Source organism: Leptodactylus fuscus, chromosome 1, assembly GCF_031893055.1.
Source record: "Leptodactylus fuscus isolate aLepFus1 chromosome 1, aLepFus1.hap2, whole genome shotgun sequence".
Taxonomy (NCBI): Eukaryota; Metazoa; Chordata; class Amphibia; order Anura; family Leptodactylidae; genus Leptodactylus; species Leptodactylus fuscus.
In genome coordinates, this window is record NC_134265.1 from 184,414,950 (window position 1) to 184,438,769 (window position 23,820).

A 23,820-nucleotide genomic window follows, 5' to 3' on the forward strand; every position below is an offset into this window, starting at 1 on the left:
AATACCCTCTCTGTCTCAAGCAGTTAGTTAGCAGTTAAGGTCTTGTGTCTGCTCCTTCTCATATGAAAGGAGTTTGGGGGATATATATACCTCCTCACTATCAGCTATTAGGGACAAGTTCAAACTCTCCATAGAATCTCTGCTGCTGTGGGCATCTCCGGACTGTCCACAGGAAGTCTCAATACGGGTTTTTGTAGGGAATTTACTCCCAAATTCCGAATCTTGTACAGAAGAAATATGACTTAGGTCCTGCCCATTCTCTGAAGTTTGCTCAAATCAAATATACCCTAATGACCAGATTAGCAAATGTAAAAAATGAGATCTGTCAAAATGGGATGGACAAATTATTGTTGTCTGATTCCATCTACCCCAGCGTTTCTGTAATGTAGGCCCAGCGGAGAGATAGTTGAGGAACTTTTAACCATGAAGTTTTGCTTGCTCGGATGAGCAAATACCACAGGGGTAGCATTCCCTTAGGGGCTCTGTTCTCAGTAAAGTATGGAGTGATACTTTTTTCATTCATTTGCATACCGTTAAAAACCGGAGAAGGCAACGAAAGGTTGCAAGACTGAAGGTGCTAATGGAGATGCTCATTAGTATTGTTTTTTACATGGTACAGCTTAGGTTCTGCTGAAGCCTCTATATTTATACAACAAACTGCATACAGTATGAGTATATATACTATCATTGTTTATTCTGGTCTCATTTAAATGTTTTACTTTTTTTATTTTTTTTTTTTTAAAGATCAAAAGTCTGTGTCCCATACTTAAAAAGAAGCAAAGTAGCACATATACTCAATCTGAGTCCTCCACTGAACCTGAACCCCATTTGGTTCAAAAATCACTGTGGTAAGTTGTTGTTGCTGGACAGTGTAGTATCTATCTAATTCTCTTTATGCAATCCGCACTGAGCTTTTCTTAGACTTTAAGACCAAAAATAATCATTTGTGCATAAAAAAAAAATCAATTTTTAGGGTGGTGCCACACAGTGTACCTGAATGCAACAATAGCTGTACGCAGTCAACTGGTCACCAATTCTTTCATTTCTAAGGGTATGTTCACAAAGTAGAAACCTTTTCCGCCGTGTGACTTTCCCGTGCGGCTAGCCACAACGGGATGCCGATGCAATGCATCGGCATCCTGTCACGAATCCCACTCCTGATTAGGCCCGAATAAATGGACCTGAGTCTCGAGCCGCAGACGCTGCGGATTACTCAGCTGGAGAATCCGTGGGAAGATAGGGCATGTCGCTTCTTTTTCCCGCTAACTGAAAAAAATCACTAGTCGGGGGGAAAAAAAAGCGAGGGACTTCCATTGAAATGAATGGGAGACATTTTTGCAGGTGGATTTTGAGGCAGATTCCACATCAAAATCTGCCTGCAAAAAAAAACTCCATGTCAACATACCCTAACAGTAAAACTGCACAGTCTGATATCAAGCTGAAAGGAAGTTTAATTTCTCTTTAAACATAAAAGCACTGGGGTCCAAGGGACTAGATGCGACCATTACCCTAAAACTGTTACTATTTTAGGGTTACAATGAATCTGTGCATCTGGAATGACATGCTAGTGCCTGGTTTATGGGCTGCACAATGTGTAGCATTATGGGTCCTGGGTGTGAATCCAACCTAGGGCAACATCTGCATCGACTATGAATAATCTTCCCATGTTCTTCAGCTTTCTCCCACAATCCGAACACATACTGGTAGGGGATTTAGAGTGTGAGCCCCACTAGTGACATTCTAAGTATCATACATCATGTTAGAGAACCAAAGATAGGATTCATTACTATAACCTAATGGATGTACACAAAATCATATCTTGAAAATAGTTAACTTACTGTATTTTCAAGATATGATTTTGTGTACTCTTTCTGTCTGCTCTATGTGTTCAAGTGCCATTTTTGTGTTGCAGCATATACTATAGCAAAGTATGGAATGTCCATGTGTGTTCTTGGGATGGCTGAGGAATTTAAAGGAGAAATTGCAGTCAATGCTTTATGGCCAAAAACAGGTATGTATACCAAGTTTGTAATAAGAACTTGCTAAGATTCTCTGCTCCTTTATTCATTCTTGGTTAAACATAGATCTGTCTTTTTGCACTAATTCTGCCTTTCGAGTCTGTAGTGCTGCTCCGTGTAACCAAAAGTCAATCAATCTTACTATTATTACACTGATTTGACTGTCATAATATGAAGGCTTCGTCCCAGTAAGTCCATCAAATTCTGCATTTATAGGAGAATAACCTGTTATGTAACACTTCTTCCTGTCATGTAAAAAGTTGAAGCTTAATACAGATTGAAAAGGCGAGCTATTAAAACGCATTGAGTCTTCCAAGCTTAAATATAGCCATTTAATTGTTCTATAAATTTCCTTCATCTAAGAGATCTGTTTTTCTGGAAGAACATGGAGGTTGAACATAATGGTCAGCCATCACGAGTCACAAGTTACAACATGTTTAAATTTACATACATTGATAACATTTCAGAAGCCTAGGATTATTATGGTGATTATTGAAGAGCAGTTGCTCTAAATTTATATGGTTTCATCAATTCAGAAACTAAGGGGCATATATATATATATATATATCACATAATATAGATTTGTTTAGGGTCGTCTGTGTATTTTATTGGCTAGAGATTAAGATTAACTCACATCTATTTCTGCTCTTGTATATGGCAATTTTATTTTAAATGTGATTCTTTATGATATTTGAACATATTGTGCATTAACCTCTTTGTTATAAGCTGGTCATAGCCTGGACATTTTGCTCATAACATCTTGATGCACATATTTTTTTCTTAAAGCGTAACTAAACCTGCAAACAACTTTTGATTTTCTAGAAGAATTGTGTCATTAACAAATTAAGGCTTCTTTCTCTGAAATCCTATACATAAGGCTATTAGCTGCATCTCATATCCACACATCAATTTGGGGAAATGTGACCAGTCCCCATGAATGTGACATCAGTAATGGCGAATCGTTCATGGTGGGTGTGGCTAACAGGCTAAAATCGCATGCACAATGGGTGGCACATGATGAGGGAACCCACAGGGTAATGAATGTAAGGGGGGTAGTCTGTGTATTACAAGAAGTTGGGCAATTCTTATGTATTCATTTACAAATAAAAAGCTTGGAAAACCTCTTTAAACTGAGATTAAGGCTGGAGCCCCACGGGACGTAAATGCCATCATCCGCCGTGAGAAAAACCGCTGCATTTTTCAGTCAGGGCAAAGTGGATGGGATTCTAGTGATTTTCATGCCCACTATGCAGTAAAAGCCGCGGTGCAGACGCCGGCGGTTTCCCCATAGTTATTATTGAAACATAAAGTCCGCAGAGGAAACCTTAAGAACTTTCTGTCTAAAGAATTGTGGGAAAAACCGTGATGCATTTCTGCCGCGGTTTTTCCCACAGCACTTTTTTGCTGCGGGACGTCCCATATGGCTTTAGCCTGAAGATGTCTTTAATTAGTGATATCTATCTGGTTTTGTCATAGCTAAAACTCCAATATGGCATATAGAAGAAAAGAATCTAAGCTTTAATATGACAGCAGAATCACTATTCCAGGTAGTATAAAGACAAATAGACAACTATTTAAAGTGACCTTTACCAAGCCTCAGCCACCTCCTATATACTGTTCTGTATCCCGGCAGACATTACAAATTAACAGGAATATGCCCCTAGCAACTGGCTAGGAATAAGAAGTGTGAGATAAACCATGTGGATTGTCATACAGGAAAAAGGCTGCAGCCCTTCTAGAGCTTAAGACAGGAAATGTGAAATTTAGACTAAAACTTAACTTTTACTTAATATCCATAAAACTTAGCTTAAGCCACTGCGCAGTGTACAAATAGATGTAGAAACAATGAATTCACAGTAACATACATAGTGTTTCCTCTAAAACGGTAATTTGGGATACTTTCTTCCCATAGGTGTTTACGGTATACTACACGTGCGATCCATATATTGATATGAGGATACCGCATTAAACATACAGCAGGGATAGAAACTGGAGTGATCTTACAAGGATGGGAAATAGTGAACATAATCCTCCTGGTTCCATATAGGAAAAGGGTGCCCTATTCTCACTCTAATTCCCAAAATAACTCCCTTTCTGACAAAGGCGATCCTCGAGAGTCACCCTGTCAAAATCTCACTGACCGCTCTGCTGTACATCACTCTAAGCATTTCGTCTACAGTACCATAGAACTCCTCCAGGGATCTGCAAGACAGTGTAAACAGAATGATGGACTCATCACTACAAAGTATCATTGATACATATCCCACATAGAATCACAGCCTTGTATTTCAGGTGACTTGTCAGGGTAAGCATCTGTGTCTGTGGGAGTAACACCATATCTGGTCATATTGTAATTTATATTCTGCAGTTTGTAGCAGTCTCCCTCCGGTATGCTGTATTTGTAGTGTTCATTTAGTTCTCTTTCTCACTCATTCAGAAATGGCCCCAGAATAACGCAAAACATATTTAGGGAAATACTGACTTGTATTGATGTACGGACATTGCTATTCCGCTCCAGCATTAACATAAATCAATATTCACATGAAATTGGTGCATTTATTTCAGTTGATCTCTGTCTCTATATAGACAAAAAATAGGATGTGTCTATATGTTAAAAAAAAAAAAAAAAAAAAAGTCAGGGAAATAGCCCCATGGACTATCAATTTATTTTTAAACAGCAGCATGATGGCAGTTCAGAAAATGACAGTCACAGGTTTTGTTTGTGTGAAGAAGGCCTTAGTTTGCATCATCTTTGTCATCTTCTCTTATCTCCTGCACTTCCTGCTCACTCCTCCTTCTCCTCTCCATAGATTGCTAAATACATGAGACATAAAATACTATGCATTGCAGTACATTGCGCTGCGGAGCTGAAATGTTGAAGTCCCATTGTAAGACGGGGGGAAAAAAATTTAAAGTTCAAAATAAAGAATATAAACTAAATAAGTTAATAAAAAACACCTTTACGTAAAAAAACACATAAACAAAAAAATAAACGTTAGATATACCCATGTGCATATAAGTCCCTAGTATCCAAAAACAGCATTATTTATCCTTTGCAATGAACGTCCTAAAAAAATACTGTAAATAATACACAATACGCAAAATAATGTATTTTGGTTACTTTGCTTTCCCCAAAAAATAGCCATAAAAAGTGATGAAAAAGCCACACACCAAATATTGGTATCAATAAAAAGTACAATTTTCTCCGCAAATAAAGAGCCCTTACACCTCTTTAAAAAAAAAAAAAAAAAAACTTTCTTACAGCTCTTTCAACAAAACAGTAAAAATAAAATTATAGGCATCAAAATACGTTGACCCCAGGAAAATCGCTCAAAGAGACGTGACGCAACAAGTAAGCCCTCATTTGGCTATGTCCACAGAAAATGAAAAAGTTATGAATTTTGGAAGGCAGGGAAGTAAAATATGAAAAAAGTCATCAAGCAATAAGGTACAAACTACCCTGTGTCCTTAAAGGGTTAAAGCCTAATCATCATTGTTCCTTATCACCTTTGGCAATAAACAGATCAAGAGCAATTCCCATAAATTGTAAGTAACACCACATGTAATTAAAACAATTGCATACTGACCTAGCTTTCTCTTGTCTTTTCACATTTGCCATCTTTATAAGTGTTAGTGTAAGCTACTGTTGTATGACTGGACTGCATTGTTCCATACTTTATATGTGGGTTAATAGTATTGTATTTTTCTTACTTTTTACAGCCATACATACAGCTGCTATGGATATGCTAGGAGGATCTGGGGTGCAGAAGCAGTGTAGGACTACTGATATCATTGCCGATGCTGCATACTCCATTTTGACTAAGCCAAAGAGTTATACTGGAAACTTCTTAATTGACGAGGAGTTACTGAAGTCTGAGGGGATCAAGGATTTTGATGTATATGCTGTATCTCCAGGTACTGACTTTTACTATAATATCAATTTCATTGTATTCATTTGTGTTGTACGTCAGTTTAGTGAGTTTGTGACCACTATTAAGCATACATACATGTATGACTTACTTGTTTGATATACATTATTATTAGTATTCATATTATTGTTCATATGCTTATGTCATTCGTTGGCCTTTGGCTGTATTATGCTTTTCCCATGATGGACATTTATCACCTTTGTATACCTATTATGTCAGTATGGCCACCGAGGTAACCTTTCCAATGGGACCCCTAAGCTAGATGGCCGCATAGGCCCCTTGCCACACCATGTCCAGGTCTAAGGAATTTCATACTTACCTTCTAGCAAGATGCAGCACCCTGTCTGTCCGCCTCACTGTGTCGTGCTCTGTAGTACTGCTAGTGGTACCATAGTGCAAGTGACAGGCTGTGGTGTAACTAGGAATGGTGGGGCCCCGGGGAGAACTTTTGACATGCCTCCCCTCACTGACACTGAAGACACCCCCTCCTGCATTCCTGCACACTTTATTATGCCTCATAGAGGCCCCTGTACACAGTATTAGACCCCTGCACACACTATTATGCCCCATAGTGCTCCCTGCACACAGTATGATGCCCCATAGTGGCCCCTTCGCCCAGTATTATGCCCCATTGTGTTTCCTTCACCCAATATTATGCCCCATTGTGGACACCCATGAACAATTATTATAGAGTATAATAATCGGAGACCCAGAAGGGATAGAAACATAAAAAACTGTTACTTACCTATCCCTGTGTTCCCCGCTGATGGCGGCCATCTTCAGTGACGTCCGGGATGTCATATGACCCGGGGGGGTCTGCGTCGCAACGCATAAGGACGCAGGCCCCGGTCATGTGACATCAGCTACGTCACACAAGTAGGCCCCGAAGCCTGCCTGGAGAAGTGAGTTTTTTTTTGTTTTTTTTAATGTTCCCTTACTTCTCCTGGGCCTCTAATTATTATACTCGGGAGTCTGAAAAGTCTGATAATGTTTGATCCGCTGCCAGGATCAGTAAGTAAATAGGGCCCGTTACCGACTGGAGTTATTCCAGCCGGTAATGGCCTATTAAAAGAAACCAAAAAAAAAAAAAACGTAGCGGCTGTCGCCAGGCCCCCTAATGTTCCGGGCCTTGTGGCAGCAGCTACCGCTGCTACCCCGGTAGTTACGCCCCTGGTGGTAGGGTAGCCCGGAGGACTGTAGAAGAGGTGCCCAGTTCATCAGAAGAAGCTAGACACCACATCTTGCAAGAGGAAGAGGTAAGTATGAAATTAACGGTGATGCAGAAGAAGAGACGGAGGAGGAGAAGAAGAAAAAATTAGCTAGAAAATTGGAAAAATAAGACTGTAAACACGGGGTTATTTAGATGGACCAGGGTATTCCTAATATTAATGTAATCTAAAATCTAAGAAAGGTAAATAGATATGAAGAGTGGAGAGAGGTGAAAAATAAAGTTGGAAGTAATACAAACTTTGGAATTAACCGGTTAAGGACCGCCGTACGTAAATTTACGGCCTGCGGTCCAGGTACCTAAAGACCGGACTATTGTCAAAATACGTCCTGTCTTTAGGTACCTATTTCGCGGGGGGAGGGGTGCAGGGAGGACGGGGGTTAGGTGTTACTAACACCTAACCCCTTCCTCAATAACGTCCAGTCGGAACTAAGTCCGACTGGACGTTTTAACCCTTTCGATCGCGCCGTGAAACATCACGGCGCGATCGAAAGGCATCCGCCGACAATTGAAGCTGATCGGCACCCCCCGCGGCGAGATCGGAGGGTGCCGATAGCAGTAAAAGGTAGTCTGGGGTCTGGCCAGTGACCCCAGACTGCCCGGAGCCCCCACATACCTGGTGATCCTGCCAGGACCTTCTGATGTCAGGCTGTGCGTCTACACAGCCTGACATCCTGCTACGGAATGCCATGTGGGACACCTGCAGGCTGTGTCTCACATGGCATTCTATATCAGCAAAGTATTGCTGATTGAAGTGTCCTAAATGGACACATGAAAAAGTAAAAAAAAAATGAAAAAATAAATAAAATGAAGTGTATGAAAAAAATTAATAAAGTTATAAAGCCAAAAATCCCTTTTTCTCTATAGAAAATGAATTATATAAAAAAAAGAACTAAAAAGTAATAAAAACAATGCATATTTGGTATTGTCGCGTCCGTAACAATCTGTACAATAAAACTGAAATAATATTTAATGTACACGGCGAACACCAGAAAAAAAAAACGGAAAAAACTCGCCGGAAGTAATGATTTTTCGCCATCTCACCATACAAAATATGCTATAAAAAGTGATCAAAAAGTCATATGCATCCGACAACAGTACCAATAAAAAGCACAGATTGTCCCGCAAAAAATAAGCCCTCAACCAACACTGTCAACCGAAAAATAAAAATGTTACGCCTCTTAGAAGATGCGATGCAAAAAACATTGATTTATGTCCCCAAATGTGTTTTTCCTCTGCAGAACTAGTAACACATAAAAAAATACTATAAATGAGGTATCGCCGTAACCGTACCGACCCACAGAATAAAGGGAACATGTTACTTATACTGTACGCTGCATGGTGTAAAATTAAAAAAGTAAAACTCAATGCCAGGATTGATTTTTTTTTTCTAAATCCAGCAAAAAAGGGTTAATAAAATGTATTCAATAAGATGTAGACACCCAAAAACGGTGTCATTACAAAATGCATCTTATCCCGCAAACAACAAGCCCTTATATGGCCGCGTCACCAGAAGAATAAAGAAAATATAGCATCTAATAATGTGAAGACAAAAACCCGCAAAATCGCCAAATCATTAGAACACGACTGGCTGCATCAGGAAGAGAATATATAAGCTGTGCGAGCGTATATCAGGGGACACCCCAGATTTACACCTTATGAGGGAACAGACACCAGAAGTGACCCCAAAAGTGACCCCCAGAGTGACTCCCCCAATCATAGGAGCTACGGGGACATAGTAGGGAATTTGGTGTTTGCAATTTCCTCCGCACAGCTTATATATTCTCTCTTCGCCATCCGCTGTGCAGTCACGTCCGGGATACTAATACTCACTACACCCCCTGATAAATTCTTTGAGGGGTGCAGTTTTCAAAATGGGGTCACTCCTTTGGGGAATCCACTTTTCTGGTACCTTACAGGCTCTACAAACATGACATGGCGCCCAGATACCAAACATCTGAATCTGTACTCCAAAAGCCGCATCGCGCTCCTTCCCTTCTGCGCCCTGCTGAGCGCCCAAACTGCAGTTTATGACACATGTATGACACATGTATGACACTGGTGTACCCGGGATAACGGACGTAATGTCATATGTGGGTATAAACTGATATTAGGGCACAGCCGGACACAGAAGGGAAGAAGGGTCATTTGGTTTTTGGAGCACAGACGGTTTGGTTTTTGGATGCCATGACACTTTTGCAGAGCTGAAACGCCAGTAATTTGGAATCCCCTGATATGAGACCTTATTTTGGAAACTACACCCCTGAAGGATTTATCCAGGGGTACAGAGAGCATTTTTAACCCCCAAGTGTTGCTATAACTTATTATCCATAAATGAATACGAAGCTGATTGTGAAAGGTGAAAATGACCATTTTTCCAGGAATCCGTCATTTCAGTGCATAATATGTTGTGCCCGACTTGTATCAGAGATGAACGCTCTAAAAGCTGTTGTGCCCAGGATACCCGTTTAACAGTTTTTGGAGTGTCTCTGCTGACATAAGTCGGGCACAACATGTTGCACACTGAAATGGCAAATCTGTAAAATTTTCATTTTTAACTTCTCTATCAGTTGCGATTTCATTTCTGGAAACTAAATAAATGCAACACTCAAGGGTTAAAAATTCTCGCTACACCACTTGATAAATCCCATCAGTGGGCTAGTGTCCAAAATAGGGTGACATGTCTGCAGATTCCACTTTATTGGCAATTCAGGGGCTTTGCAAAAGTGGCATGACGTCCAAAAACCAAACTGTGCTCCAAAAACCAAAATAGCGCTCCTTCCCTTCTGTGCCCGGCTGTGCCCAAACAGCCATTTCTACCCACATATGGTATTAAGTACGTTATCCGGGGTACACCAGTGTCATACATGTGGGCATACACTGCTATTTGGGTACCCAGCAGGGTGCAGATGTGAAGGAGCAATATGTGCTTTTGGAGTGCAGATTTAGATTCTTCGTTTTTGGACACCATGTCACATTTGCAGAGACCCTAAAATTGCCCCTACAAAATGGGGTCACTTCTTGGTGAATTCCAGTTTACTGGCACCTCCAGGGCTCTGCAAAAACAACATGGTGCCCAGAAAGTCCCTCTAAATCTGTACCCCAAAAGCTAAAACGCACAGTGGTCCTTCCCTTCTGAGCCCTGCTGTGTGCCCAAGCAGCAGTTTACACCTACATATATAATTTTTTGACCCCCGGGATGGCCCACTTAATAGTTTTAGGAGTGCAGGTCTCTGACAACACAAAGTGGGTGCAACGTATTGGGCACCGAAATGGCATATTTTAAAAAATTTCAATTTTCATTTTGTACATTAATTTTTGGGAAGCATTTTAGGCTCAAAATGATAATACCCCTTGATACATTCCTTGACAGGTGTAGTTTCTAAAATGGGGTCACTTTTGAGGGGTTTCCACTGTATTGGTACTTTAGGGGCTCTGCAAATGCGACATGGCCCCTGAAAACTATTCCAGCAACATATGCCCTCCAAAATCCAAATAGCACTCTTTCCATTCTGAGCCCCACCATGTCCCCATACAGCAGATTTTGGCCACATATGGGGTATTGCCGTGTTCAGAAGAAATTGTGTAACAAACTGTGGGGGGCTTTTAATTCTTAAACTATTCGCAAAATTAAAACTATGGTGCTAAATGGACGATTTATTGGGAAAAAAAGTCATTTTTCATTTTCACGTCCCAATGTTAATAAAATCTGTGAAACACCTGTGAGGCCAAAATACTCACTTTACCCCTAGATAAATTCTATGAGGGGTGTAGTTTCCAAAATGGGGTCACTTATAGGGCGTTTCCACTGTATTGGTACTTTAGGGGCTCTGCAAATGCGACATGGGACCTGAAAAATATTCCAGCAAAATCTGCCCTTCAAAAGCCAAATAGCGATCTTTCCATTCTGAGCCCCGCCATATTCCCATACAGAAGATTATGACCCCATATGGGGCATTTCTGTGTTCAGGAGAAATTGTGTAACAAACTTTAGGGAGCTTTTTCTCCTTTATCCTCTTGTGAAAATTAAAAATTTGGGGCTAAATTGACAGTTTGTTGGAAAAAAAGTAATTTTTCATTTTCATGGCCCAATGTTAATAAAATCTGTGAAACAGCTGTAGGGTCAAAATGCTCACTCTACCCTTTGATATGTTCTGTGGGGGGTGTAGTTTCCCAAATGGGGTCACTTTTAGGGGGTTTCCACTGTATTGGTACTCTAGGGGCTCTGCTAATGCGACATGGCACCTAAAAATAATTCCAGCAAAATCTGCCATCCAAAAGCCAAATAGCGCTCCTTCCATTCGGAGCCCCGCCATGTTCCCATACAGCAGATTATAGCCACATATGGGGTATTGCCGTGTTCAGGAAAAATTGTTTAACAAACTGTGGGGGGCTTTTACTCCTTTAACCCCTTGTGAAAATGAAAACTTTGGAGATAAAGTGACATTTTAGTAATTTTTCATTTACACATCCCAATGTTAGTAAAATCTGTGAAACAACTGTAGGGTCTAAATGCTGACTATACCACTTGATGAATTCTGTGAGGGGTCTGGATTCTAAAATGGGATCACTTTTGGGGGGTTTCCATTGTTTTGGTACTCTAGGGTCTCTGCAAATAAGGCATGGCGCTGAAAATTATTCCAGCAAAATCTGCTGTTCAAACACCCAGTGTCGCTCCTTCCCTTCCATGCACTGCCGTGTGCCCAAAAATCAGTTTACACCCACATGTGGGGTATTTCTGTGCACGGGAGAAATTGCACAATAAACTGTCAGATGCATTTTCTCCTTTAACCCTTTGTGAATGTGTTAATTTTAGGTCTAAATGAATGTATTAGTGAAAAAAAATGAAATGTCTAAATTTCACTGCCATATTATTTTTATTCTTATGAAATGCTTAAAGGGTTAACAAACATCCCAAATGCTGTTTTGAATAATTTGAGGGGTGCAGTTTTGAAAATGGGGTAATTTATGGGGGTTTCTATTATACAGGCCTTTATAATTCCTTTCAGAACTGAAGTGGTCCCTAAAAAATTGGTTTGGAGAATTTTCTTGTAAATCTGGAAAATCGCTGTTACACTTGTAAGCCTTGTGACGTCCAAAATAAATTAAAAGACAATCAAAATATGATGCCAATATAAAGCAGAGATATGGGAGATAATATTTATTCATGTATTTGGATGGTATGACTATCTGCCTGAAAAGCAGAGAATTTCACATTTTGAAAATTGCAATTTTTTTCAAATTTCCATCAAATTTCCTATTTTTTTTTATAAATAAATGCAAAAATATTGATTAGTGTTTACCACTAACATGAAGTATAATGTGTTACGAAAAAAACAATCTCAAAATCACTTGTGTAAGTTAAAGCGTCTCAAAGTTATTGCCATTTAAAGTGACACATGTCAGTTTTGAAAAAAGAGGCCTGGTCTTTAACATACTTTTGGGCCTGGTCCTTAACCGGTTAAGTTGTAAGTCTGTTTTTCATGTCAATCAGTTTCATGTGTAAAGTAGTACTCTCCTTTGAACATAGTCTGTAAAACTAAATGTGGGATATTTGAATTTTCTTTTAGGACATCCGTTGCTTCCAGATTTCTTTTTAGATGAATCTCCTGATGAGTTAACCAGCCAAATTGAGAAACATGGTATGTTTCTACGCCCTTGAATCTTATTACAATAGGTTTCTCTGTGTAGCTTCCACCCAGTCTACTACTTGTAATGATTTGCGTTAGCATGCACTAAGCATTTTTATAGTACATTTTGTTAACTGTTTACATAACTTTTTATTATAGGTACCAAGATGCATATAAAATATAGGCCACAACATGGATTCTAGACAGAATGCTAACATACATAACAACTTGGCTTATATTTTAATTTTGACAAAAAGCAAAATAGAACACTGAGCAATAAGATCTGTGAGCCAAATCAAGCGAGTTAGTGGTCACCAATAATGTGTCGAGTGGTTTTTGTGTGCGTGTGTAATATAGCAACTCTGCATTTAAACAACCAAGGTAAAAGAAGGCAGAGGAAAGGGAAAGAGGAACTAAAGCAAGGGTAGTCTGTTGGGAGTGCCAGATAGAAAGGCATGATCTAGGCCCAGGTATGCTGAAATTAAACTTGAGAATTGTATAAAAAGGTAGATTATTATTAATTAGTCATGTACTAAAATCGTATATATATTTAACCACTTCCCATCCCATGATGTACTCTTATGTCAGCAGCGGGAGGAGAAGGACAAGAATACCTCCCATAATGTTAATGTCTCCCATAAAGAGTTATAAGACCTTGGATATGATCAGCTGGATAAAAAAAATGGAAACTGCCTCACTTTTGGGGCATGCTATTGTTAACGGTTTCAATACCAAATTCCCATTATCAATTTTATTGAACATAATTGAAACAATATCTTTTTCTTTTTTTTTTTTTTTTGCATCTTTGACGTTTCTTTCTCTTTTTTTTTATTTTGAAGGTGGGTCTGCAGCTTTTAAGGAGGGTAAATCAGTGGCCTCAAGTTCCAAGGGTCCAGTAGAGGAAACTTTTAGATTAATTGAAAAATCTATCAATGAGGAGGCTGTGAAGTCTGTTCAAGGAGTTTACCAATTTGTGCTTGCAGGTAAGAATTATGGTTATCCCGAACCTTGCAGATCACACAAAGGTTTTTAGTGCTGTGGATACAGTGCAAAATGACTAGTCCCTCTAGGGATAAACTAGCATGTTAGTTATACCCTGAGTAGATCACTATTGGTTGAGTCTACAGTGGTAAATGATTTGGGTATAATTGTTTATAATGAAAAAGATATGGCTTCTAGAAAATTCTATAAACAACGGTATATCTTGAGTTATGAAAATAGATCAAATGAAATTTATTTAATCTATTATTCATACCCCTGAAACTTTTTCCCATTTTGATACCTTAGAACCGTAAACCTAAATATATTTTATTGAGATTTTAAGTGATAGACCATCCTCCGCAAGTTTTCCTTGTCGCCATTTTTCTCTTCCATCCCCTCTGCCCTGGAGAGTGTCTTCCTCCAGGCTGAGCCCCCGACACACTCCTTCTCTCTCCTCTATGGCGTCTTATTGTCGGCTGCCACCCCGGATCTCCCCTACTACACTCATTTGAATGGGTTTGCAAATTGTCTGTCCGTGAGCATCTTCTGCCTCTCTGCGGCTGTGATGTTGTTATAAGTATGTTCTGTATGTTCTGTTCTGCTTACTTATTCTGCTTTGTCTGCCTAGCAACAGTGAGGTAGTAATGGAGGAGGAGCTGAGCTTAGGGGGAGGGGTTGTTAGACAGGGAGCCATGATGGAGCATGGAATAAAGTGTTCTGATCTACAAGAGTAACCATCTCATAGTGGACTTATTCCAGAAGACCTGCATCCTCACTACAACACTACAATTGGCGACGAGGATTAAGAATAATCAGCTAAAGGTATTTCACTGCTACAGAAAACTGTTTACAAGACTGCAATCCTAGCACCAGCCATGGCCTGCTTACCCTCCTTTGCTGTATTTGATGTGCACCAGCCCCAAGCAAACTTAGCAGCCTGCTGGAATAAATGGCTGAAACGCTTTGAGATATTCCTGCAAGCAATGAACATTACTGACAATGCAAGAAAGAAAGCCATGTTATTACACTATGCAGGGGAGCAAGTCTATGATATCTTCACAACTCTGCCCAATACAGGGGAGGACAGTGACTATGAGCTAAGCAAAGCAGCACTAACTAAGCATTTCTCTCCAGACATAAATGCAGCTTTTGAAATTTTCAAGTTTAGACAGTCAAAACAGTCAGCTACAGAAACCATTGATGAATATCATGTCCGCTTAAGACAACTTGCAGCTTACTGTGAATTTGCAGATATAGACAAGGAAATTCTGATGCAAATCATACAAGGTTGTGTATCCTCTAAGATAAGGAGACAAGCACTCAGAGATCCCACCATGACTTTAGCAAAGCTACTGGACATTGCACGTATTCATGATGCAGCAGAGAATCAAGCTAAACTTATAGAGAACACAGACTGTATACCAGAGCAGCCATCTTCTGTAGCAAAGCTCACTCAGAAGCCACATGTGCCTCACACACAGGCTGCAACCTGCTACAACTGTGGAGGTCCTTATCCTCATCAGAAACCATGCCCAGCAAATGGAGTAACTTGTCATAACTGTGGGAAACAAAATCACTTTGCAAAAGTCTGCAGATCACAATCTTCTCTCTCTGCTAAACAAGCCATGCCACAGAAAGTCCAGGCAGTGCAGTCAGTGCCCCCTGCTGATGAGCCCAGCGGCACCTGCTTATTCTCAGTGACTGAGGGGTCTCGCAATGTGCATGCAATGTCTAATCCCAAACAAGTCATCTTAATACATGGCAATCCGGTGGAGACACTGGTAGATACAGGGGCGTCTGTCAATGTTATTAGTCATGCCACTTATAGCCAGCTAAAGAACAAACCTGCTTTGCAATGTACTAACCTGAAGATATATCCTTATGGTTCAGCTACTGCATTACCCCTATGTGGCAAATTTCAGGCATTACTAAAGGCTGAAGGGAAATCCATCACGGACACTTTCTATGTAGTGGAGTGTTCTGCAGACACTCTTCTCAGCTGCAATAGTGCGGTATCTCTGGGCCTAGTGAAACTGGCAAACAGCGTAACACACTCTTCTGTCCAAACTATTATGCAGAAATATCCTCAACTCTTTCAAGGCATAGGAAAGCTGAAAGACTTTCAAGTGAAATTGCACATTGACCAGTCAGTCCAGCCGTCAGTTCAACCTCACAGGCGCATCCCATTCCATGTCCGCAAGCTAGTGGAGAAAGAGCTACAAGACCTGGAGACAGATGATGTTATTGAACGTGTCGAGGGCCCAACTCCCTGGGTCTCACCAATTGTTGTTGCGCCTAAACCTAAGCAGCCTGGTAAAATCAGGTTATGTGTAGATATGCGACATGCCAATCGAGCCATTCAAAGAGAAAGGCACATTACGCCTACCATTGATGATATTCTCACAGATCTAAATGGTGCAAAAGTATTCTCAAAAATTGATCTAAAATCTGGTTATCATCAGCTTGAATTGCACCCAGACTCCAGATATATCACAACTTTTAGCACTCATGTCGGTCTAAGAAGGTTCAAGAGGTTGAATTTTGGCATTTCATCGGCTGCAGAAATCTTTCAGAATGTTATCAGGCAGGTTCTTTCAGGAATACCTGGAGTCCTCAATGTTAGTGATGACATCCTTATCTTTGGCACAACCCAAGAGGAACATGACAATCACCTAGAACAAGTCTTTCAGAGACTGCAAACCTGCAATTTAACTGTTAATCCATCAAAATGCGAGTTCAACAAGACGTCATTGAACTTTTTTGGCTACATTTTTTCTGAAAATGGTGTTTCTGCAGACCCTGAGAAAGTAGCAGCCATAACCTCTGCTAGCCAGCCACAAAATGTCTCAGATGTTCGAAGTTTTCTTGGTCTGGTCACATACTGTGGACGATTCATACCTGATCTGGCTACTGTTTCTGAACCCCTACGACAACTCACTAAAAAGGATACTCCTTGGTCATGGACAGTTGAACATCAATCAGCATTTGATACACTTAAGTCCAGTCTTTCTAGTGACACAGTCATGGCCTATTTTGACCCACTAAAGTCTACTGAGCTCATTGTGGATGCCAGTCCTGTAGGCCTTGGTGCAATTTTAACTCAGGTGTCCAAAACTGGCAGTATCTCCACAGTCTCCTATGCGAGCAAGGCTTTAACAGAAACGGAACAGCGCTATTCTCAAACTGAGAGGGAAGCTCTCGCAGTTGTATGGGGATGCCTTCATTTTCATCTTTACCTCTTTGGTCGTCCATTCACAGTGGTCAGTGATCATAAACCACTCATTCCAATCTTCAATAAAGATTCATCAAAGCCACCCCCACGACTTGAACGCTGGCTACTCCGCCTGCAGAACTATCGCTTTCACTTGAGATATGAGGCAGGAGCTGGGAACCCTGCAGACTATTTTTCAAGACACCCTTCACCACAGTCTACCAAAGATGACTTGCCTGCCACTGTCTTAGCTGAGGAGCATGTAAATTTCATTGTTACACACTCTGTGCCAAGAGCAATGACCCTCGAAGAAATTAAACATGCGGTGGATTCTGATCCCCAACTTCAGTTGGTAATTGACACTGTTCGGTCTAAGAACTGGAACTCTTTTCTAGCTGAGACTCGTCTTCAACCACAGGGCCAAACAGCATATTTGCAGGCCTTCTTTAATGCAAGACACTCTCTTTCTGTATCTGACTCAAACATACTACTACGTGACAACCGCCTGGTCATTCCTCAGAAACTTCAGAGTAGAGTGATCGATCTGGCCCATGAGGCCCATCAAGGTATAGTTAAAACAAAGCAATTACTTAGGGAGAAAGTATGGTTTCCTGGACTAGATAAACAAGTGGAAGCACTTATTGCCACATGTATACCTTGCCAAGCAACTACGGTGGACCATAGCCGAGCACCAGTACAAATGACACCTCTGCCAGACAATCCATGGACTGCTGTGAGTGTTGATTTCTGCACTTTGCCAGATCATTCCTATTTACTGGTTGTCATAGATGATTTTTCTAGGTTTCCAGTCATTGAACCCGTTTCCACCACCTCTGCAAGAGCTGTCATACCAAAACTGGACAAAATCTTCTCTGCATATGGCATACCTGAAACAGTGAAGACTGACAATGGGCCACCTTTCAATAGTGCAGATTTTCAGTCTTTTGCAACTTATCTTGGTTTTAACCACAGGAAAATAACTCCTTACTGGCCTCAAGCCAATGGTGAAGTGGAGCGCTTCATGCAATCAATCAACAAAACTCTTCGGATTGCTACCATGGAACACAAGGATTTGCAGCAAGAATTGTACAGATTCCTTAGACAGTACAGAGCCACCCCACACTCTACTACAGGAACTCCGCCAGCGACTGCGCTTTTCGGCAGGCTTTTGCGCATTAAGCTTCCAAACATCCCAGTAGTTCACGTCCAGACTCCATTGGTCCTCAATGATTCCCTTGCCAAAGGCAGGATGAAAAGATATGCAGATAAGAGAAGTTGTCGCTTCAAACAGCTGGATGTGGGAGACTGGGTCCTTGTTAAAAGGCTGAGACCCAGTGACAAGTTATCATCCCCTTATCATCCAGAACCCTTTCAAGTCACACACGTCAAAGGTACCATGGTTACTGCTCAACGCCAGGGTCATCAAGTGACACGAAATGTCTCCCATTTTAAAAAGCTTCGTGACTACAACCCAGGAGCAAGTGCAGAGGAGACAGATGATGAGGAAATTTCACCAGGTACAACTGGTTCAGCAACACCAACAAGAGATACCGAAAATTCACAGACTGTTTCTGATAACGAGATGTCTCAACGCTACCCGACAAGGATAAGTCGAAGGCCACCAACGCACCTCAGGGACTATGTTCTGCAGTAAAATTTTCTTTTCAGTTTGGACCTTTTATTTATTGTTCATTTATAATGTTTGCATTTCATTTTATTTTTTTTATAAGAAGGGGAGAGATGTGATGTTGTTATAAGTATGTTCTGTATGTTCTGTTCTGCTTACTTATTCTGCTTTGTCTGCCTAGCAACAGTGAGGTAGTAATGGAGGAGGAGCTGAGCTTAGAGGGAGGGGTTGTTAGACAGGGAGCCATGATGGAGCATGGAATAAAGTGTTCTGATCTACAAGAGTAACCATCTCATAGTGGACTTATTCCAGAAGACCTGCATCCTCACTACAACACTACAGCGGCAAAACCAGGTTTTTGGTTTTTTTTAACCGGACACAAAGTCGGACATGCAGGACTTTGTGTCCGGTTAAAAATAACCGGTTTCGCCGTGGAGACCAGAAGACGCTCACGGGCGGACACTGACTGCCGGGTTTCCGTCTCCTGTCCAGTTTCTCGGACAGAAGACGGAAATCCACAAAGCAGAGACCAGGCACAGGTGTGAACCCGCCCTTACCGAGCACATTGCTATACATTGTACACCTTGGTATTAAAGCTCAGCCTTATTTACTTAAATGGGGTTGAGATGCAAACAGGCCATGTGACAATGAACAAAACATCACTGGCCTATTTAGTTTAAGCCTTGGAAGAGTTGAATTGTAGGAGTGTCAGACTCCTGCTGATCTGATATTGATGAGCTAGCCTAATGAAAGTCGAATCTACATTATAAGAGAGAAATCAAATCTGCATTTAAGTCCCAGCAAACCCTTTTGATAAAAGGGTTCAGTAACTTTCCTGTCAACCACAGTATACAGGACTACTGGTATTAATGTAGAATGACAATCCAGAGCTTTGTCTGATTGCCACCAGGAGTTAGGAAGGAATTTTTTCTACTTTATAGAGACTTGGGTACCTACCTTTAAGGCCAGAGGTTCAATTGGTGTTAACATTTTACAGTCACTGCAACAGATGGGACTCTATTGAATCCTATCCACACATTGCGAAAAAATATGCACGATTTATAGCGGTTTATCTATAGGTATAATGGAAGCAGAAAGTGGAATGATTTCTGTGAAAAGTGCTCTGGGAAAAACCGTGATGCATTGCCACCGCATTTTTTCCTGCAGCGCATTTTTACTGCGACCCATAAATGAGGCGTTAGCCTTAAAGGTTTTTTTTCCTTCCTATTGAGTATGAATTTTTTTTCCCCTTCCTATTAAATACTTAATTACTGCATATTTGTATTCTCTGATTGTTATATCCACAGGATGATAGAGGATAAATAGCTAATCGGTGAGGATCGCTGAGACTCCCACAGTCATGCATTCAGCCCTAAAATTAAAGGGATCTTGTTAACACGTCGGAATAGCCTTAAGTAAGGCTATTCTTCTCCTACCTTTAGAAGTTGTCTCCGACCCGCCGTTCGGTTAAAATCCCACTCCCGTTGAACTACAGGAGCGTACTGCGCATACTCACATAAGCGGCCACAAAAAAACAGCCACCTTCATTTGCAGTCGGCTCTGCGTGAGGCCTGATGGCAGAGCAAGACTGCACAGGCATCGAAGTGTGACCCCCAGCCGGAAGAAGAAGAGTGAAGAGGCGGTTGCTGAAGAAGATGGAGGCGTCGCTGGAGAGAGTTCTCTCGCAGTATTGGGGACGTCCCCAGTTGCTGTTTCAGCACTGAGGCCCGCCCCCAGTGCTGCAAGAAAACTCATTTGCAAACCAACAAAAACCGAGATTGTAACCGAACGGCGGGCCGGAGACGACTTCTAAAGGTAGGAGAAGAATAGCCTTTCTTAAGGCAATTCCAATGTGTTAACGAGAAGAAAAAAAAAACATGTTTTAATGGTAGAATCCCTTTAACATCTATAATAGTAAAATAAAACAATTGCAACAGATTCCAATATAGTTATTCAATGCCATAACAGAATTCAGGTAGTACTTTTACTGGTTTTACTATTTTTTTGTCGTCCTCCATTTTTGATCTTGGAGGAAATCGGTCACCAGGATGAAGGATATTAAATTAGCAACACAGATAGAATAGACTTACTTGAACGTAACAGGTTTTTTTTCCCTCATGAAAATTTGTGCCCTGTTGCCGAGATATTATTTTTTTTATTTTTAACTTTTTTATTTACATCATTTTCAAACCAATATAATAAAAAATATGCAAGCGTGCGTATAGCTAAAAATATTTAAAAAAAACAAAAAACTTGAGTCTTCAGTAGTTGATACCTTTTTTAATGGCTAACTAATAATGATGGTAGATTACAACGTTTCGAAGCTCTCTGCTTCTTCTTCATGTATATCTAAAAACAATTTCTGAAGGATGCATATTTATGTACAAGAGGGACACATAGGAATAGAATTCTAGGATGGAAGGTAGAAGAAGGTTATTGGTTATACAACTAAATAACTAAACAATTCATCAGCTTGTAATGTTTTTATCAGTTCACAGAGTGTCTTTTGCTTTTTGTGTAAAATCTGAAACATTTAACTGAAGCAAAAAATCTAGTGTCGGAGCAGCCCAAGGCGAGAATGACCTGCCAAAATTGATGGAATATTCATGGTTGATTTTTGTTTTGTTTTTTAGGTTCAGAAGAAAGCACTTGGTATATGGACCTGAAAAATAAGGGTGAAGTTGGAAAAGGTGAACCACCTGTTAAAGCTGACGTCGTAATGAGTATGGATAGTGAGGATTTTGTGAAGATGTTTACAGGTTAGTTAATGGTTTTCATACTAAGATTTCAGTATTTGATATCTACTGTAAATTGAATTAACCCATTTCCCCACCGTGATGAAATAGTACTTCTTTACAAGTAGCAAGTTGACGCACAATGATTTCCTGATGCACTGAACTGACAGTTTTGTCACTTAAAGAGGACCTTTCATGTCCTCGGGCACATGAAGTTTTATATACCGTTAGAAAGCCAACAGTGCGTTGAACCCAGCGCACTATCAGCATTCCCGTTATGGGCCCCGGGTGAAGAGCCATCGATGCCATTTACCAATAAGCTCTTCACCGTCAGAAGGGCGTTCCTGACAATCTAACTGTGAACGCCCCTCCTGACAGTACTGTGTGTAGCACTTTACTGTGAAGGCCAAAAAACCCGAGAAAAAATAATAATATAAGCAAATAGCAATGTCCATACTGAAAAACCTATGAATCGTGTGTGTGTGTGTGTATAAATATATGTATGTGTACACACATACACATATAATATATATATATATATATATATATATATATATATATATATATATATATATATATATATATATATATATATATATGCAGCTCTTCTGTAGTCAGTTCAAACATTTCCGGTGAGATTTATTCTATGATGCAAATGTTTCAGCTCCCAAGAGCCTTTGTCAAGCATAGTGTCAGTGCAAAAGTTAGAAAATATATAATCAACTACCATATATGGATTAAATACTATAATAAGTGTAATCTTCATACATAGAAAATGTCATATAATGTGCAAAATCCATATTTTAAAGTTCATGTGCTTCACACTATTGCATATATGCGATTATGATGAATTCCGGGCATACACAATCATTGTATGTATGCTGACATTGACAGAATTTTATGAATGAGGCGTACATGTCTGCAATAAGTGTTTTTTTACTCATCAATCATTAATTAATATATTGCACATAAATTCACTAATGATTAATTATGGGTTTGACATATTTAATGCACTGGAATATATCGTCACTGTTTATGTATTTATACTGTGAAGCACATGAATTTTAAAAACTAGATTTTGCACATTATATGGCACTTTGTATGTATAAAGGTTACACTGATTATTGTATTAATTGATATATGGCACTTGATCAAAAAGGCTAAACTGCCTTTTTGCGCACTATTGCACGTTCCTAAAAATTCCAATAAAAAGTGTTCAAAACATCAGGCCTTCTCCCAAATTGTGGCAATAGAAACTACATGCTGTGTCAGACAGACCCACAGAAAATTGGTAACATGATCTATAATTCGAAAAAATTAAAAAAAAATTGTTACTCTTGAGGGGGAAAACAAACTGAAACAAAATTTCCCCTGGTCCTGAAAGGGATAAGAGCATCTGCTGTGCTTTATTAATGATAGTAACATGTATTTGTATTTACAACTTTCTGATAAAAATAATTTTATGCAATGTATTCATTCCACAGGGAAAATGAAGCCTACAATGGCATTCATGTCAGGAAAGCTGAAGATCAAAGGAAATATGGGCCTAGCAATGAAACTAGAAGCACTCCTGGGCCGGATGAACTCAAAATTGTGATGTTACTGTCATTCTAAATGAAAACTTCATAAAAATTGTGACATTACCTAACAATATGCTATGTAAAGGAGGTGGGCAGAAACCACAATACAGAAAAAGATATTAACCAAAACAGATATTTGTACATCACCTTTTTGTATTAAATAGATTTCCAGTGAGGGCAGGTATCAAAGTTAACACCTTTATTGACAAATTTATCAAAAAAAAAATTTCTAACCATTAAAATTTTGAGATGTGTTTCTGTGTTCTCTTTAGTTATATGCATTACTGTCTTCTGTGAAGTGTACTTTGCTGGTTAATGCCCTGTTCCTGGGGTGGTAGTTGGGTTTGGACATTCATAGTGATTAGAGATGAGCGAGTACTGTTCGGATCAGCCGATCCGAACAGCATGCTCGCATAGAAATGAATGGACGTAGCCGGCACGCGGGGGGTTAAGCGGCCGGCCGCCATCAAAGTGGAAGTACCAGGTGCATCCATTCATTTCTATGGAGCGTGCTGTTCGGATCGGCTGTTCCGAACAGTACTCGCTCATCTCTAGTAGTGATCATTGTTGAGCAAAACATAGATTTAAACCATCACATCTGTGTTTGTATTAATATGCCAAACACTCCCATACTTGTTGCTTACTAAAGGCCACACGAACAAACCAATAAGTACAATATAGTCTCATCGAACTCAGAGCAACAGGACAGACCCTGGTTCTGCCAATCCAGCTGTTTCTGTAGAACCAGGGAGAAGGCTCAGATGGTAGAATATAGAACTATCAAAACCAATCAGAACTAAATTTTATCTGTCAGGGAACAGCTAAACCAGGAGTAGTGTAGGCAGATGGGTTTTTATAACAGGTGTGGGGAAGATGGCTCA

General features: G+C 40.1%; 1 protein-coding gene across 1 annotated transcript in view; it reads left to right on the forward strand.

The window, feature by feature from the left end:
* Window positions 1-23,193, forward strand: part of HSDL2 (hydroxysteroid dehydrogenase like 2) — a 41,364-nt gene extending 18,171 nt beyond the window's left edge. Inside the window, exons 6-12 of the mRNA XM_075280455.1 lie at window positions 745-848; window positions 1,913-2,011; window positions 5,739-5,933; window positions 12,746-12,817; window positions 13,645-13,788; window positions 21,258-21,383; window positions 22,844-23,193. Coding sequence (XP_075136556.1) covers window positions 745-848; window positions 1,913-2,011; window positions 5,739-5,933; window positions 12,746-12,817; window positions 13,645-13,788; window positions 21,258-21,383; window positions 22,844-22,956 — 853 coding nt within the window. The 3' untranslated portion in view covers window positions 22,957-23,193. The remainder of the gene's footprint in view (window positions 1-744; window positions 849-1,912; window positions 2,012-5,738; window positions 5,934-12,745; window positions 12,818-13,644; window positions 13,789-21,257; window positions 21,384-22,843) is intronic.
* Window positions 23,194-23,820: the final 627 nt, after the last annotated feature.